General features: G+C 45.1%; 2 protein-coding genes across 2 annotated transcripts in view; one reads left to right on the forward strand and one right to left on the reverse strand.

Annotated features, from left to right (window-relative positions):
* The window catches only part of ubtd1b (ubiquitin domain containing 1b), a 126,748-nt gene extending 119,043 nt beyond the window's left edge, over positions 1-7,705 (reverse strand). The window contains exon 1 of the mRNA XM_072479656.1: positions 7,464-7,705. Coding sequence (XP_072335757.1) covers positions 7,464-7,551 — 88 coding nt within the window. The 5' untranslated portion in view covers positions 7,552-7,705. The remainder of the gene's footprint in view (positions 1-7,463) is intronic.
* A 773-nt stretch (positions 7,706-8,478) lies between these two features.
* mms19 (MMS19 homolog, cytosolic iron-sulfur assembly component) overlaps positions 8,479-14,341 on the forward strand; it is a 94,760-nt gene continuing 88,897 nt past the window's right edge. Inside the window, exon 1 of the mRNA XM_072479657.1 lies at positions 8,479-8,622. Coding sequence (XP_072335758.1) covers positions 8,538-8,622 — 85 coding nt within the window. The 5' untranslated portion in view covers positions 8,479-8,537. The remainder of the gene's footprint in view (positions 8,623-14,341) is intronic.

Here is a 14,341-nt window from a genome sequence, read left to right on the forward strand (position 1 = left end):
CCACCGCACTCTGGGGTAGCAAATTCCAATGATGACTCAATTTAGCAATCATGTTGACCTGTAAAGCTATACTGACTCACTGCTTTAGGCTTTTCAACTTGTCACTTCCTTATTATTCGTCCTAAATTTGGAAGATGATTTGCGTATGCCCATTGAGCCAAGATTAGAGCTCAACTTAGCTCTAAAACAGGTGGATTAATGGTGTCAATTTCACACTAAAAATGTTATTTACAATGGAAGACTGATGGGAAAATACGATCTTTGCATAAAAACTGAAGTTGTGGTTTGCTGATTGGGAGGAGCTGAAGGAGAAAGCAGGCTTTGGGGGGGTGGATATGTTTAGGTATTTTCAGATGGGCGACTGGGCCCAGTGAGATTTCTCAACATTCCCAGTGGCACCAACATCCATGCTGGAAAGGATTTTCTCCTGTGCAGGGTCGGAGGAGGGCAGTACGTCTGGGATCTATGGACGGATCATGTGGAAGAGCAGGTTTCGGTGGAGAAGGTGAAGGCTAGGTGGGAGGAGGGGTTGGGTCCCATTTTGAAGAAGGTGGTGTGGAGTGAGTCTCTCCATAGGGTGAAACGCTACATCATCATGTGTACAATTAAGTTTGAAACAACTCAAGGTGGTGTTCAGGGCACATCTCACCAAGGCCAGATGAATCATTTTTTAGAGGGGATTGAAGATAAGTGTGATCGGTGCTCGAGAGGGCCTGTGTGAACCATAAGCACATGTTCTGGTCCTGCCCCAGCTGGTGGATTTCTTCCTTTTTTTTTAATACCATATCGACAATTTTAGATGCCGTTGCGTGGCTGGGTAATTTGATGGAGTTTTTGTACGTCGGGAAGGTTAAGTTCACAGTGAGGGGAGCAATCGACGGGTTCTACCATAGATAATGTCCATTCATAATACATTTCAAAGATCTGATCACTGTTAGCTGTTATGGGTTTGGGGGGGGGGGATGCAGGTGTCCTATTGGAAAGGGGGTGGTTATAATTGTTGGTGTTTTTTAAAATATATTTGTTTGCTGTGGTTGTTGATACTTGTTTGATTGTTGTTTATATATAAAATGTCCAAAGTCTAATAAAAATATTGCCCAAAAAAACAGAGTTACACAAACTACTACACAAGATAAGAGCGCATGGTGCAAGGAGGCAACATTTTAGCATGGATAAATGATAGGTTGGCTAACGGGAAATTGAGAGTAAGGGTAAATTAGTCTTTTTCGGATTGACAAATTGTAACTAGGGATCAGTGTTGAAGCCTCAATTATTTACAATCTATATCAATGATTTGGGTGAAGGGGCTACATGTATGGTAGTTGAATTTGTTGACGACACCAAGAGAAGTTGGAAATTAAGTTGTGAAGAGGGAGTAGAGAATCTGCAACGGTAGATAGACAGGGGCAGCACGGTGGCACAGTGGTTAGCACTGCTACCTCACAACGCCGAGGACCCAGGTTCGATCCCGGATTACTATCCATGTGCAGTTTGCACATTCTCCCTGTGTGTGTGGCTCTCACCCCCACAACCTGAGATCACAATCAGATCAGCCATGATATTATTGAATGGTGGAGTAGGCTCGAAGGGCTGAATGGTCTACTCCTGCTCCCATGTTCCTTACAGTGATGGAATTAATAACTGAAAAAAAAATCTATCAGCAGGCTACTTCAGGACAATTCAGTTAGAAACCACTGACCAGACTTTTGCATCAATGAAGAGGACAAAAAGACACAGAATTGCACAAGTTAAGAGTTATTATTTTAGGTTACAAATCTATAATTATTGGTTACCATTGGAATGATAGAGAATAGTGCCCTCTCTCTATGACAGCCATTTCATAATTTTAATTACTTAACAAAAAGGGAGAACAGTCAGAATCTACAATATACTAGATAATTCAATGTTGAAAGTGTGCTTCACCAGTGGATTCACATTACTGAACTTGCAGCCTAGATAATGCATGCGAGCCACCAGGTCCCCTTCCCCTCCAGGACATTAAGAAGGAGCAAAATACGAGGAGATTTCATGCACTGGTAAAACAGTATTACAACAGTTGCTTGGAACTCTTACATCTAACAGTTCACAGTAATCACCACCACTTCCATACCCCTGTCAAGACTTGCACATGAAGGATGGCTGCTTGGACAATGTACAAAGGAATGCCAGGTTATCATGTACTCCAGCAAGTGTTAGGCGAAGCACACAACAGGTGGAGGCATTGCTGTAGAACACTTCCATTTTTGTGTACATTTAAATACCAGATGGAATCAAAATAGTTTCAATATTCTGAGGATAACATGCAAGCTACTAGCAGCCATTTACAATATGGATAAATATTTGTCAGAAGCACAACACCTGTTGCATAATTTCACAAACTTAACAGTGTTGATCAGAGATCCGACAATAACTGGAAGGCAGATAAAATCTGATACTTTTAGTTCACCCTCTCAAGTGCTTTGGGTCATCCCAAAGACAAACGTGCTTCTACCAAAAACTTCTAATAAAATAACTTTACATTGTTGTTACTTGTGTAGATCAGGAAAATATTGAACGACTTTACATATTCTCCTTTTCGAGTTCCCTGTGATCCCAGCACCCGTACTTGGCACCAACATTTTACACAAGTGCGTGAAAATATTTGGGTTAAATGGTTATGGGGTCAAATTGGATTTCCAACACTTTGTGGAGAGATTATTTTTATTTTTTTAGGTACAGAGAAGTTCTAAAGTGCTGTCTGACCCATTTATGAAAAAGCTTTCTCAATTTCCTTCCTCTAGTTTTGCTTGCCCATTTATGATTCATAAGGATGAGTGGCCAAACCATCACCATTTACTCTTCCCCAAAGGTATCCAGAAACAAACTACATGACATGTTTCAAAAGCTGCACCAACATAAGTTAGTTTTGAATGTACAGCCTTAGACAACTGTTCAAAGGCAGATTGATCATTGATTTTCCTTTCAAGAAATAGACAGCAAACGAACTTACATTAAACAAAAAATGTTTCAAGGCACTGTACGTGAGAAAAAAACCTGAGCAGCAGACGAATAATGGAAAATCACAGACGAAAAGATTGTTTTCAAAGCACCTTTAAAATGCTTAAAGGCAAGAAAAGTAGTAATGTGGAGAAGTGAAGGGAGGACATTTCAGACAGTAGGATTACAGATCCATAGACATTTACAGCACAGAAGGAGGATATTCAGTCAATCATGTCTGGGTCAGCACTTCAGGCCATCAAGCAACTGAGAAGTGAAAGTCTTTTGTGTAAATGAATTTGGATTTGCAGGTTTTGTTGCACTTGCTAAACAGATGACCATACAAGATGTCCAAAAACAATGCACACAGATGAATTCATAACACAACACTTAATAAAAAGAACATTATTGAATTGGTTTATTACCAAGGGCTGAAGAATACACACACCTACATATATAAATATAGCCTGACTTAGAACAAATTCTTGCATTTATCTCAGAACTAAACTGTGCAATTATCGTAGCTCAGCTAAAATTTATGAGATTCATCAGTAACATACTATGCATGACCACACCGGGCAGCACGGTAGCATTGTGGATAGCACAATTGCTTCACAGCTCCAGGGTCCCAGGTTCGATTTCCGCTTGGGTCACTGTCTGTGTGGAGTCTGCACATCCTCCCTGTGCGTGCGTGGGTTTCCTCCGGGTGCTCCGGTTTCCTCCCACAGCCCAAAGATGTGCAGGTTAGGTGGATTGGCCATGATAAATTGCCCTTAGTGTCCAAAGTTGCCCTTAGTGTTGGGTGGGGTTACTGGGTTATGGGGATAGGGTGGAGGTGTTGACCTTGGGTAGGGTGCTCTTTCTAAGGGCCGGTGCAGACTCGATGGGCCGAATGGCCTCCTTCTGCACTGTAAATTCTGTGAAAAAAACCTGCACAAATATGGTTGAATGCTTCCAGATTGTATACATGTTTGGAATATTATGATTCGTGTTTGTAAATACGCTATGGTTCACTATACAGAAGAAACTTCTCCGGTCAGTCTCAAACCACACAAAAGTACACATCTGCAACATTTTGTCATAATCCTCAAGAGAACACGCAGAAATTCAGCTCATACACCATTTGGCATCAATGTGGTTCTCACTATTAAACAGTGCCCTGATGCGCAAAATGTCAGAGTTAATAGTTCAACCAGGGTTGATCCGTTAGACCACAGGAAAGCTCTTGGGTTTATTTTGTTAGTAAATTACCCAAGGCAGTCTTACACCAAACCACTAGATTGAGAAACCGGCTCCCAATACAGTTGCTTCTGTAGGTCATGCAGGATAGAAAGCTGCATGTTCCTCTTCCTTGCTGTAACCATTTTAATTACAGTCTCCCAAGCTCAAAGTTCTATCCAATGTTACAGGATTAATAGGAAAAAGGGACATTGCTTGGAGGATGCATTTTTTGCAAGAGAGGAAAAGGTAAACTTTAGAAATGAAGATTTCTCAAAAACAAATGTAAACAGCTGTACCTGACCCAATTACAAAAAGACGCAATAAGCAACCTGCAAATATTCAGCCACACTCAGCATTAAGTTACAAAAAAATCTGCACACAGTCATTCAATGTGAGCCTCCAAAAGGGAATGATTTAAGGGTAAAATAATGCAATGATATGGAGAAAGAGTGGGACTATCTCAACTGCTTTTACAAAAAGCTGGCACAGAATCAACTGGCAGAATGGCCTCCTTCTGTCCTGCAAGATTCTGAGATTCTGTCATGTATGCTGGAATTCATAAAATCAGAACAGTTATTGTACAGATGAAGGCCGTTCAGTTTGCTTTGTCCATGCTGGCTCTTTATAAAAGAGGCAGTTTTAACACAGGGCTAAATCGCTTGCTTTGAAAGCAGACCAAGGCAGGCCAGCAGCGCGGTTTAATTCCCATACCAGCCTCCCCGAACAGGCACCGGAATGTGGTGACTAGGGGCTTTTCACGGTAACTTCATTTGAAGCCTACTTGTGACAATAAGTGAGTTTCATTTCATTTTTTTTTCATTTTTCATAAGAGCAACTTGCCTAGTTCCAGTCCCCTGTTGTTTCCCCAGAACACTGCAGTTTTATTCTTTTCAGATAATAATTATACGCAAAAGAACCTGGGTCAAGGAACATTCTGAATTTTCTGTAACTGAATATTGCTGCTCTTATTAACTGTCTTGTAGAAACATTTTAGTTGACTATTAATTTAGCTGTGGCTGCTTCAGATAAGTGGGGTCTATCCCTGTAGGAGGACAGTTTGATCCACTGCAGGCAAATGGAAACTACCTATGAATCGTTTGGAGAATCATAAGCTCCTAACATTCCCAGCATAAAATCTGATCATCTTATTCTAGACTCAAAGCTATAGAACAATGGACATAGGAACAGGAGTAGGCATTTGGCTCTTCTAGTCTGCTCCACTATTCAATAAGATCATGGCCGACCTGGCTGTGGTCCCAATGCCACTTACCTGTATGTCTGCCCAAACCCTTGCTGAGCAAAAATCTGTCTAACTCTGCCTTGAATAAATTCAATGACCCAGCCTCTACTGGGGAAGAAAATTTCACGTTCTTACACGCTAAAGAATTTCTTCTCATTAGGGAGACCTGGTAAGGTTCTCCTTTGGGGTGGAAGCAGATTTAAGTGTTAATACTGGAAGTCCATTCACTGATGCCAATCATCGACAATCTGACCCAAACAGTAAGTTCACAAAAATGTCAGCCACCCAGCTGACCAAAACAAAGATTTAATTAATCTGGTTAATAAAGCCATAAATTAACTTCTCATTTGAGCAAAACGAGTCAAGTAATATGTTTTTAGTGACCAAGACTGGTGTTAAATTTACCTCCATGCAAACAGAATATCATATTTCATCTCCTGGCTAAAAATTTTAATCCTCACCAGTGAGTGCATTAAACATCTTCAATCACCCACCAAAAAACAATTAAAACTTCAAGGACTCTTCTGATTTGAATGTGACTATTTTAGGGAGCTGAGCCTTGCTGGAACTTGGTCAAGCTGCGTAACAAAGATTGAGTGCACACAGAGATAAAGCTGGCTGATAACAGATGTACTGCTATTGCAAACCTGTGCACCAGTCTCTCTCTGCCCACCTGGGAACAAATCTGGCCGAGAGAGTGAGAGAAAAACAAACCTTTGGAGACAAAACTGTCAAAACGTTATCTCCGTTCTCTCCCTACAGATGCTGTCAGACCTGCTGAGATAGTCCAGCATTTTCTGATTTTGTTTCAGATTCCAGCATCCGCAGTAATTTGCTTTCAGAAATAAATAAAGCTTCTTGTGTGGGAAAGAAGAATGCAAAAGAGGGGAAAAAAACTCAAGAGAAGTAATTTAATTCATCTATCTTACTTAAACTGGCTGACTAAACTGTATGGTTATGATAGAATCTCAACCCCTCACAAAAATGACAACACGTGAATGTCAGGATATCATTGCAGACACAGGGATAATCTAACATTCTCTGAAGAGTCATACAGGCTCAAAACTTTAATTATTTTTCTCTCCACTGATGCAACCAGACCTGAGCATGGACAGAAGCTTTTTCCCCAGGATGGAAGAGTCAATTACTAGGGGGCAGAGGCTTATGGTGCAAGGTTTAAAGGAGATGTACGAGTCAGGCTTTTTTTACACAGAGGATGGCGGGAGCCTTGAACCCGCTGCTGGGGGAGCTAGTGGAAGCAGATACGATTGTGACTTTTTAAAAATAAATTTAGAGTACCCAATTCTTTTTTTTTTTCCAATTAAGGGGCAACTTAGCATGGCCAATCCACCTAACTTGCACATTTTTGGCTTGTGGGGGCGAAACCCACGCAAACACGAGGAGAATGTGCAAACTCCACACAGACAGTGACCCAGAGCCAAGATCAAACCTGGGACCTCAGCGCCGTGAAGCCACAATGCTAACCCACTGCGCCTCCGTGCTGCCCCTCGATTGTGAATTTTAAGGGGCGTCTTGACAAATACATGAATAGGATGGGACTAGAGGGATATAGTCCCTGGCAGGATCGGGTTTTTTAGTTCAGATGGGCAGCATGGTTGGTGCAGGCTTGGAGGGCTAAAGGGCCTGTTCCTGTGCTGTAATTTTCTTTGTTCTTTTCCAGCCTTTTCTGTTTGTATTTCAGAGTACCAACATCCACAGTATTTCGCTTTCAATTCAATAAAAAGCGAGCCTCACCCTAATTACGGATTGAAGGAACACCAAGTAGTTTCCAAAGGCAGCTAGGTAACAGTTTTAAGTCGGCTTTTAATTAAGTAAATGAAATGTCATTTGGGTGCAGTAGATGGCAATTAGATCTAAAACACGAGCACGATGGAAAAAAGCTTCTCAGCCGGAACGAAAAGGATGACCAAAAGAGTGGAAAGAAAATCCGATGTCATTAACCTGATGGGACGGCCCAGCAAGGATAAACTGGAATCATTTTGCGATCGCCCACCGCCTTCCTTACCTGTTTTCCTGCCATTGCCAGTCCGTCTCCCTGAGCGATGGTGCTGCTGCTGCTGCCGCCGGCGTTGGGTCCCCACGCAGCCTCCCATCAATGGTGCCCTCCTCGGTCCAGGTGGGTCCTCCTCACCCACTTGCAGCAAACACACCTGAAGTCTGGAAGAAGCTGGCTGCAAGCCCCCCGGAGCCCCTCATCCACTGGGTTTGGTTTGAATAAAGTCCCCCCCCCCCCAAAAAAAAAAAACCAGCCTGCCCCAAACAACAACAGTGCTGGTCTGCAAAGTTTGGAGCCAAGCTGCACACACCCCCCCTCCCAAAAGCTGCGACGCAGTGCGGGGAAGCAGCACCCAGATCTCCCCCTGCCCGCCCCAGGTAGCTACCGTAACCAGGGGCAACCACCCGGCCCTCACTCCCTCCCTTCACCACTGCACCCACCGCTTGGCCGAGCTCTCCATCCCGTCCGCTCACTAACTACGCTCTCATCAAGAGAAAGTTGCGGCTGCTTTTGTATTTGTGTCTTCCTCCCACTGCCCGGCTTTCACGCCATGTCTTTGGGGAGACCGTGCCCCAGCCCAGCCCAGCTCGTCAACCTGCCTCCCCACCTGGACACCTGAGCGACGTCGCTCTGCCCGCCCCCAGCGCGCCTGCGCCGGCTCCCTACCCCGCCCGCTGCACGCCGGGTAACGCCATCACGTCACCGCACCTGACGACCGGGCCGCCCCGCCGCGCCCTCCCTTAGCAACCGAACGCTTCCGTTGCTAAGGTGATCGTACCTTCCCCCTCCCCCGAAGAGGGCGGCAAGAAATTCGCTTTTTGTAGTACCAGAAATATCCAGCCTTTTGACACGGGAATAGGAAGCCGCTTAGGAATTACTGATCGGGTTTATTTATTTAAAGGTTGCTGTTTCGGTCTCCGGCCGGGACAGGAAATCCGATTCGCGGCGCTGAGGGTTGTGGGTATCTCTCTCCCCATCCCCCCCCCCCCCACCCCAAAAGCGGTCTATGGCTGATCACGTGATCGAGAGGATCCTGCGTCTCGTGGGCCGCGCCTGCGCGGCGGGAGGAGGACGGGAGGCAAAATGGCGGCCGACATGAGGGTGGCCGGTCTGGTGGAGGAGTTTGTGAGCGGGCAGCAGGACGGCGCGGCCAAAGACCTGGCCACAGGTAGGAGCCGGGGTGCAGGCAGACAGGGAGGGAAGGAGAGGCGTGGAGCCGGTGAGGCTCTGGGCTGAGGAGGAGGCGCCGCCTAGCCCCCGTCACCCTGGTAACGGTCGCTGGCACTCGGGGCTCGGCCTGTGCTGTGGGCCGAGGATGCCTCAGTCTCCACCCCAGCCTTACCGCATTCTGGCTCGGTAAAGAATGGTAGCCATGCTCCCCGTACGAATTGCAAAATCCTTACAGCAATGAGTGTCCAACCTGGTAAGCAAACAACTTGTTTGCGCTTGGGTTTATCCTCCGCTCTCACAGTTGAATGTAAAGGGCGCACCTTTTCTTTTGAAATGTCTCCTTGCTGGGTAATTCTTAATCAGGATGTTAACGTTTGGACCCTTGCACACGGCTGGCAGTATGTGGGAAGATTACAGAAGGTGCCCTATAAATGCAAGTGATGTTATAGGAACAGAAGAGTAAGTGGAGACCAATTGATCTTTGGAGACTTTTGACGTTCAGTACGATCATGACTAAACTATTTCAACTTCGCCTTCCCACTTGATCTCCATGTCACTTAATAGAACATAGAATTTACAGTGCAGAAGGAGGCCATTTGGCCCATCGAGTCTGCACTAGCTTTTGGAAAGAGCACCCTACCCAAGGTCAACACCTCCACCCTATCCCCGTAACCCCACCCGACACTAAGGGCAATTTATCATGGCCAATACACCTAACCTGCATATCTTTGGACTGTGGGAGGAAACCAGAGCACCCGGAGGAAACCCACGCACAGACGGGGAGGATGTGCAGACTCCGCACAGACAGTGACCCAAGCCGGAATCGAACATGGGACCGTGGAGCTGTGAAGCAATTGTGCTATCCACAATGGTACCGTGCTGCCCAAAGTGCAGAAGGAGGCCATTCAGTCCACCAAGTCTGCACCGACCCACTTAAGCCCTCACTTCCACCCTTTCCCCATAACCCAATAACCCCTCCTAACCTTTTTGGACACTAAGGGCAATTTAGCATGGCCAATCCACCTAACTCGCACATCTTTGGACTGTGGGAGGAAACCGGAGCACCCGGAGGAAACCCACACAGACACGGGGAGAATGTGCAGATTCTGCACAGACAGTGACCCAGTGGGGAATCGAACCTGGGACCCTGGTGCTGTGAAGCCACAGTGCTCGCCACTTGTGATACCGTGCTGTCAATTTTTGTACCAAGGACATCCAGGTTGCTCGTAATGCTAACGTTTTCCAGTCTCGCATTTCTCGCAGAATTTTAGAATTTACAGTGCAGAAGGAGGCCATTTAGCTCATCAAGTCTGCCCTTGGAATGAGCACCCATTTAAGCCCATGCACCCACCCTGTCCCAGGAAGTCCACCTAATCTTTTGGACACTAAGGGGCAATTTAGCATGGCCATTCCACCTAACCTGTACATCTTTGGACTGTGGAAGGAAACCAGAGCACCCAGAGGAAACCCACGCAGACATGGGGAGGAAGTGCAAACTCCACATAGACAGTCACCCTGGCCGGAATTGAACCTGGGCCCCTAGAGCTGTGAGATAGCTAACCACTGTGTCACCGTGCCGTCCAAGATTTTAAAATATCTTTTCCTATTTTTGCTTCCAAAGTAGATAACTTCACACTTTCTCACATATAGGCCCTCTATCATTATATTACCCACTCAGTAAATCTGTATATTCTTGAACATCCACCTAACAGCTTAAAATTCCACCTGACTTTGTATCCTGGAACAACCTGAACTGGTATTTTTATACTGCCTTTCCCATTCACAGGCTGTTCAAAGCACTTTACAGCCAAGTTTTGCCACTGTTTTCAGGAAGGAAACACAACAGCCCAATAGCAAGATCCCACAAACCAGAATTAATTAAATGGACAATTTATTTTTGTGATGTTGGTTGGCACATACAATATTTTATTGGACAGGTCACCAGGGAGAACTCCCCTGCTTTTCAAATGGCACATGGAATCATTTGCATCAATCTGAGACAGCAACCAGCTTCTCAGTTTAAAGTTTTGTGTGAAAGACGGCACCTCTGATAGTGTAGTGTTTCCTGTCCCCAGATCTCTGGAGTTGAACTTGAACCCATGATCTTCTGACTCTGGGAGATTGATACTACTGAGCCAATTTTGATGCAAATGGATTTCAGCTTTATGCATGATGGAAATTTGGGTGACGCCAATTGTAGGTACATTTTGCATGTCGGAACACTAGTAAATTGAGCAGATGCAGGTCATAAATGCCTTCGAGCCTGTACCACCATTCAGTAAGATCATGGCTGACCTTCAACTCAAGTTCTGTTGTCCTGTGCGATCCTATTTTTCTTGGTTTCCTAAATATCCAAAGATTTTACAAACTGTCTTGAATTTGATTTGATTTATTATTGTCACATGTATTAATATACAGTGAAAAGTATTGTTTCTTGCATGCTGTACAGGCAACGCATACCGTACATAGGGAAATAAGGAGAAACTGCAGAATTTAATGTTCTAGTCATATCTAGGGTGTAGAGAAAAGATCAACTTAATACGAGGTAGGTCCATTCAAAAGTCTGAGGGCAGCATGGTGGCGCAGTGGATAGCACTGCTGATTCACAGCGCCGAGATCCCAGGTTCAATCCAGGCTCTGGGTCACTGTCCGTGTGGAGTTTGCACATTCTCCACCTGTTTGCATGGGTTTCGCCCCCACAACACAAAGATGTGCAGGGTAGGTGGTGTAGCCATGCTAAATTGCCCTTAATAACAAAGAACGAACAAAGAAATGTACAGCACAGGAACAGGCCCTTCGGCCCTCCAAGCCCGTGCCAACCATGCTACCCGACTGAACTACAATCTTCTACACTTTCTGCTTCCGTATCCTTCTATTCCCATCCTATTCATGTATTTGTCAAGATGCCCCTTAAATGTCACCATCGTCCCTGCTTCCACCACCTCCGGCAGCGAGTTCCAGGCACCCACTACCCTCTATGTACAAAACTTGCCTCGTACATCTACTCTAAACCTTGCCCCTCTCACCTTAAACCTATGCCTCCTAGTAATTGACCCCTCTACCCTGGGGAAAGGCCTCTTGACTATCCACTTTGTCTATGCCCCTCATAATTTTGTAGACCTCTATCAAGTCGCCCCTCAACCTCCGTCGTTCCAGTGAGAACAAACCGAGTTTATTCAACCGCTCCTCATAGCTAATGCCCTCCAGACCGGGCAATATTCTGGTAAGTCTCTTCTGCACCCTCTCTAAAGCCTCCACATCCTTCTGGTAGTGTGGCGACCAGAATTGAACACTATACTCCAAGTGTGGCGTAACTAAGGTTCTATACAGCTGCAACATGACTTGCCAATTCTTATACTCAATGCCCCGGCCAATGAAGGCAAGCATGCCATATGCCTTCTTGACTACCTTCTCCACCTGTGTTGCCCCTTTCAGTGACCTGTGGACCTGTACACCTAGATCTCTCTGACTTTCAATACTCTTGAGGGTTCTACCTTTCACTGTATATTCCCGACCTGCATTAGACCTTCCAAAATGCATTCCCTCACATTTGTCCGGATTAAACTCCATCTACCATCTCTCCGCCCAAGTCTCCAAACAATCTAAATCGTGCTGTTGGAAAAAATGAATTGGGTATGCTAAATTTAAAAACAAAAGTCTGATGGCAGTAGGGAAGAAGCTATTCTTGAGTCGGTTGGTACCTGACCTCAAACTTTTGTATCTTTTTCTTGACTAAAGAAGGTGGACGAGAGTATTTCTGGAGTGCGTGGGGTCCTTAATTATGCTGGCTGCCTTTCTGAGGCAGTGGGAATTATAGATAGAATCAATGGATGGGAGGCTGGTTTGCGTGATGGATTGGGCTACATTCATGACCTTTTGTAATTTCCTGCGGTCTTGGGCAGAGCAGGATCCATGCCAAGCTGTGATACAACCAGAAATAATGCTTTCTATGGTGCATCTGTAAAAGTTGATGAGAGTCGTAGGTGTCGTGCCAAATTTCCTTCGTCTTCTGAGAAAGTAGAGTCGTTGGCGGGCTTTCTTAACTATGGGGGGGACCAGGACAGGTTGTTGGTGATCTGGACACCGTACAAACTTGAAGCTCCCGACCCTTCCTACTTCGTTCCCATTGATGTAGACAGGGGCCTGTTCTCTACTACGCTTCCTGTAGTCAATGACAATCTCCTTCGTTTTGTTGACATTGAGAGAGAGATTATTGTCGTTCAAATGTGTTCAAAGACACAGCATCCAAGATCTCTGTATGGAGAATTCAAAAGATTCACAACCTCTGAATGAATACATTTCTCCTCATCGCTGACCTAAATAGTTTACCCTTTATTCTGAGACTATGACCCCTAATACAGAGGAGCACAAGAAATAGAAGCAGCAGTAGGGCCATTCAACCCCTTGAACCTGCTCTGCTATTCAACTAGATCATGACTGATCTTCTACCTCAATGCAATTTTCATACACTATCCCATATTCCTAGATATCTTTAATATCTAAAAATATTAATTTCCCTATTATGCACATATTCAGTGACTGCATCCCCACAGCCCTCTGGGTCAGATTATTCCAAAGATTCACCAACTTCTGAGTGAAACATTCCTCCTCAGCCGTAAATTGCCGATCCTTATCCTGAGACTGTGCTCCCTAATTCCAGACACCCCAGCCAGGGGAAACATTCTCCCAGAATCTACCCTGTCATACTCAATAATTTTGTTTCAAAGGAATCATCTCAGTGTGCTACATTCCAGAGAATAATCTATTATTGTCACAAGTAGGCTTACATTAACACTGCAATGAAGTTACTGTGAAAATCCCCTAGCCGCTACACTATGGTGCATGCTCGAGTATATTGAGGGAGAATTCAGAATGCCCAATTCGCCTAATAAGCTCGTCTTTCGGGACTTGTGGGAGGAAACCAGAACACGCAGACATGGGGAGAACTTGCAGACTCCGCACAGACAGTGACCCAGGCCGGGAATTGAATCCAGGTCCCTGGCGCTGTGAAGCAACAGTTCTATACACTGCTACCGTGCCGCCTGATATTGGCCTAGTCAGCCCAGTTTCTCTTAATAGAAAATTCCCCTAATTTCAGAAATCAGTCTAGAAACTGTTGTTTCATTCCCTCCAAAGGAAATATATCATAGAATTTTCAGTGCAGAAGGAGGCCATTCGGCCCACCAAGTCTGCGCCGGCCCTTGGAAAGCTTAAGCCCACGCCTCTACCCTATCCCCGTAACCCAGTAATCCCATCTACCCTATTGGACACACGGGTAAATTAACATGACCGATGCTCCAAACCTGCACATCTTGGAAACCGGAGCACCCAGAGAAAACCCACACAGACACGGGGAGAACGTGCAGACTCCGCACAGTCACCCGAGACTGGAATTGAACTCAGGTCCCCGGAGCTGTGAGGCAGCAGTGCCAACCACTGTGCACTGTATCTTTCCTTGGGCAAGGAGATAAAAACTTTCATACGCTTGCATCTAATTTTGTAACCGTGGCTTCTTATTCTAGCCTCCTCAACTACTGGAAAATTCTTATGTCTTTCATAACCTTAAATACATCTGTTACGTTGCTCTGTAATTTTCAATCTAACCAAAGTTGATCCAATTTTCGAATCTTCACATTTGTTTTCTCACATGTGGTAACATCTTCTCAAATCTCTGAAGCATCAATATCCTTCTTATAATGTGGAACCCAATACTCCAC

The sequence above is a fragment of the Scyliorhinus torazame genome, chromosome 16 (genome assembly GCF_047496885.1).
Source record: "Scyliorhinus torazame isolate Kashiwa2021f chromosome 16, sScyTor2.1, whole genome shotgun sequence".
Classification (NCBI taxonomy): Eukaryota; Metazoa; Chordata; class Chondrichthyes; order Carcharhiniformes; family Scyliorhinidae; genus Scyliorhinus; species Scyliorhinus torazame.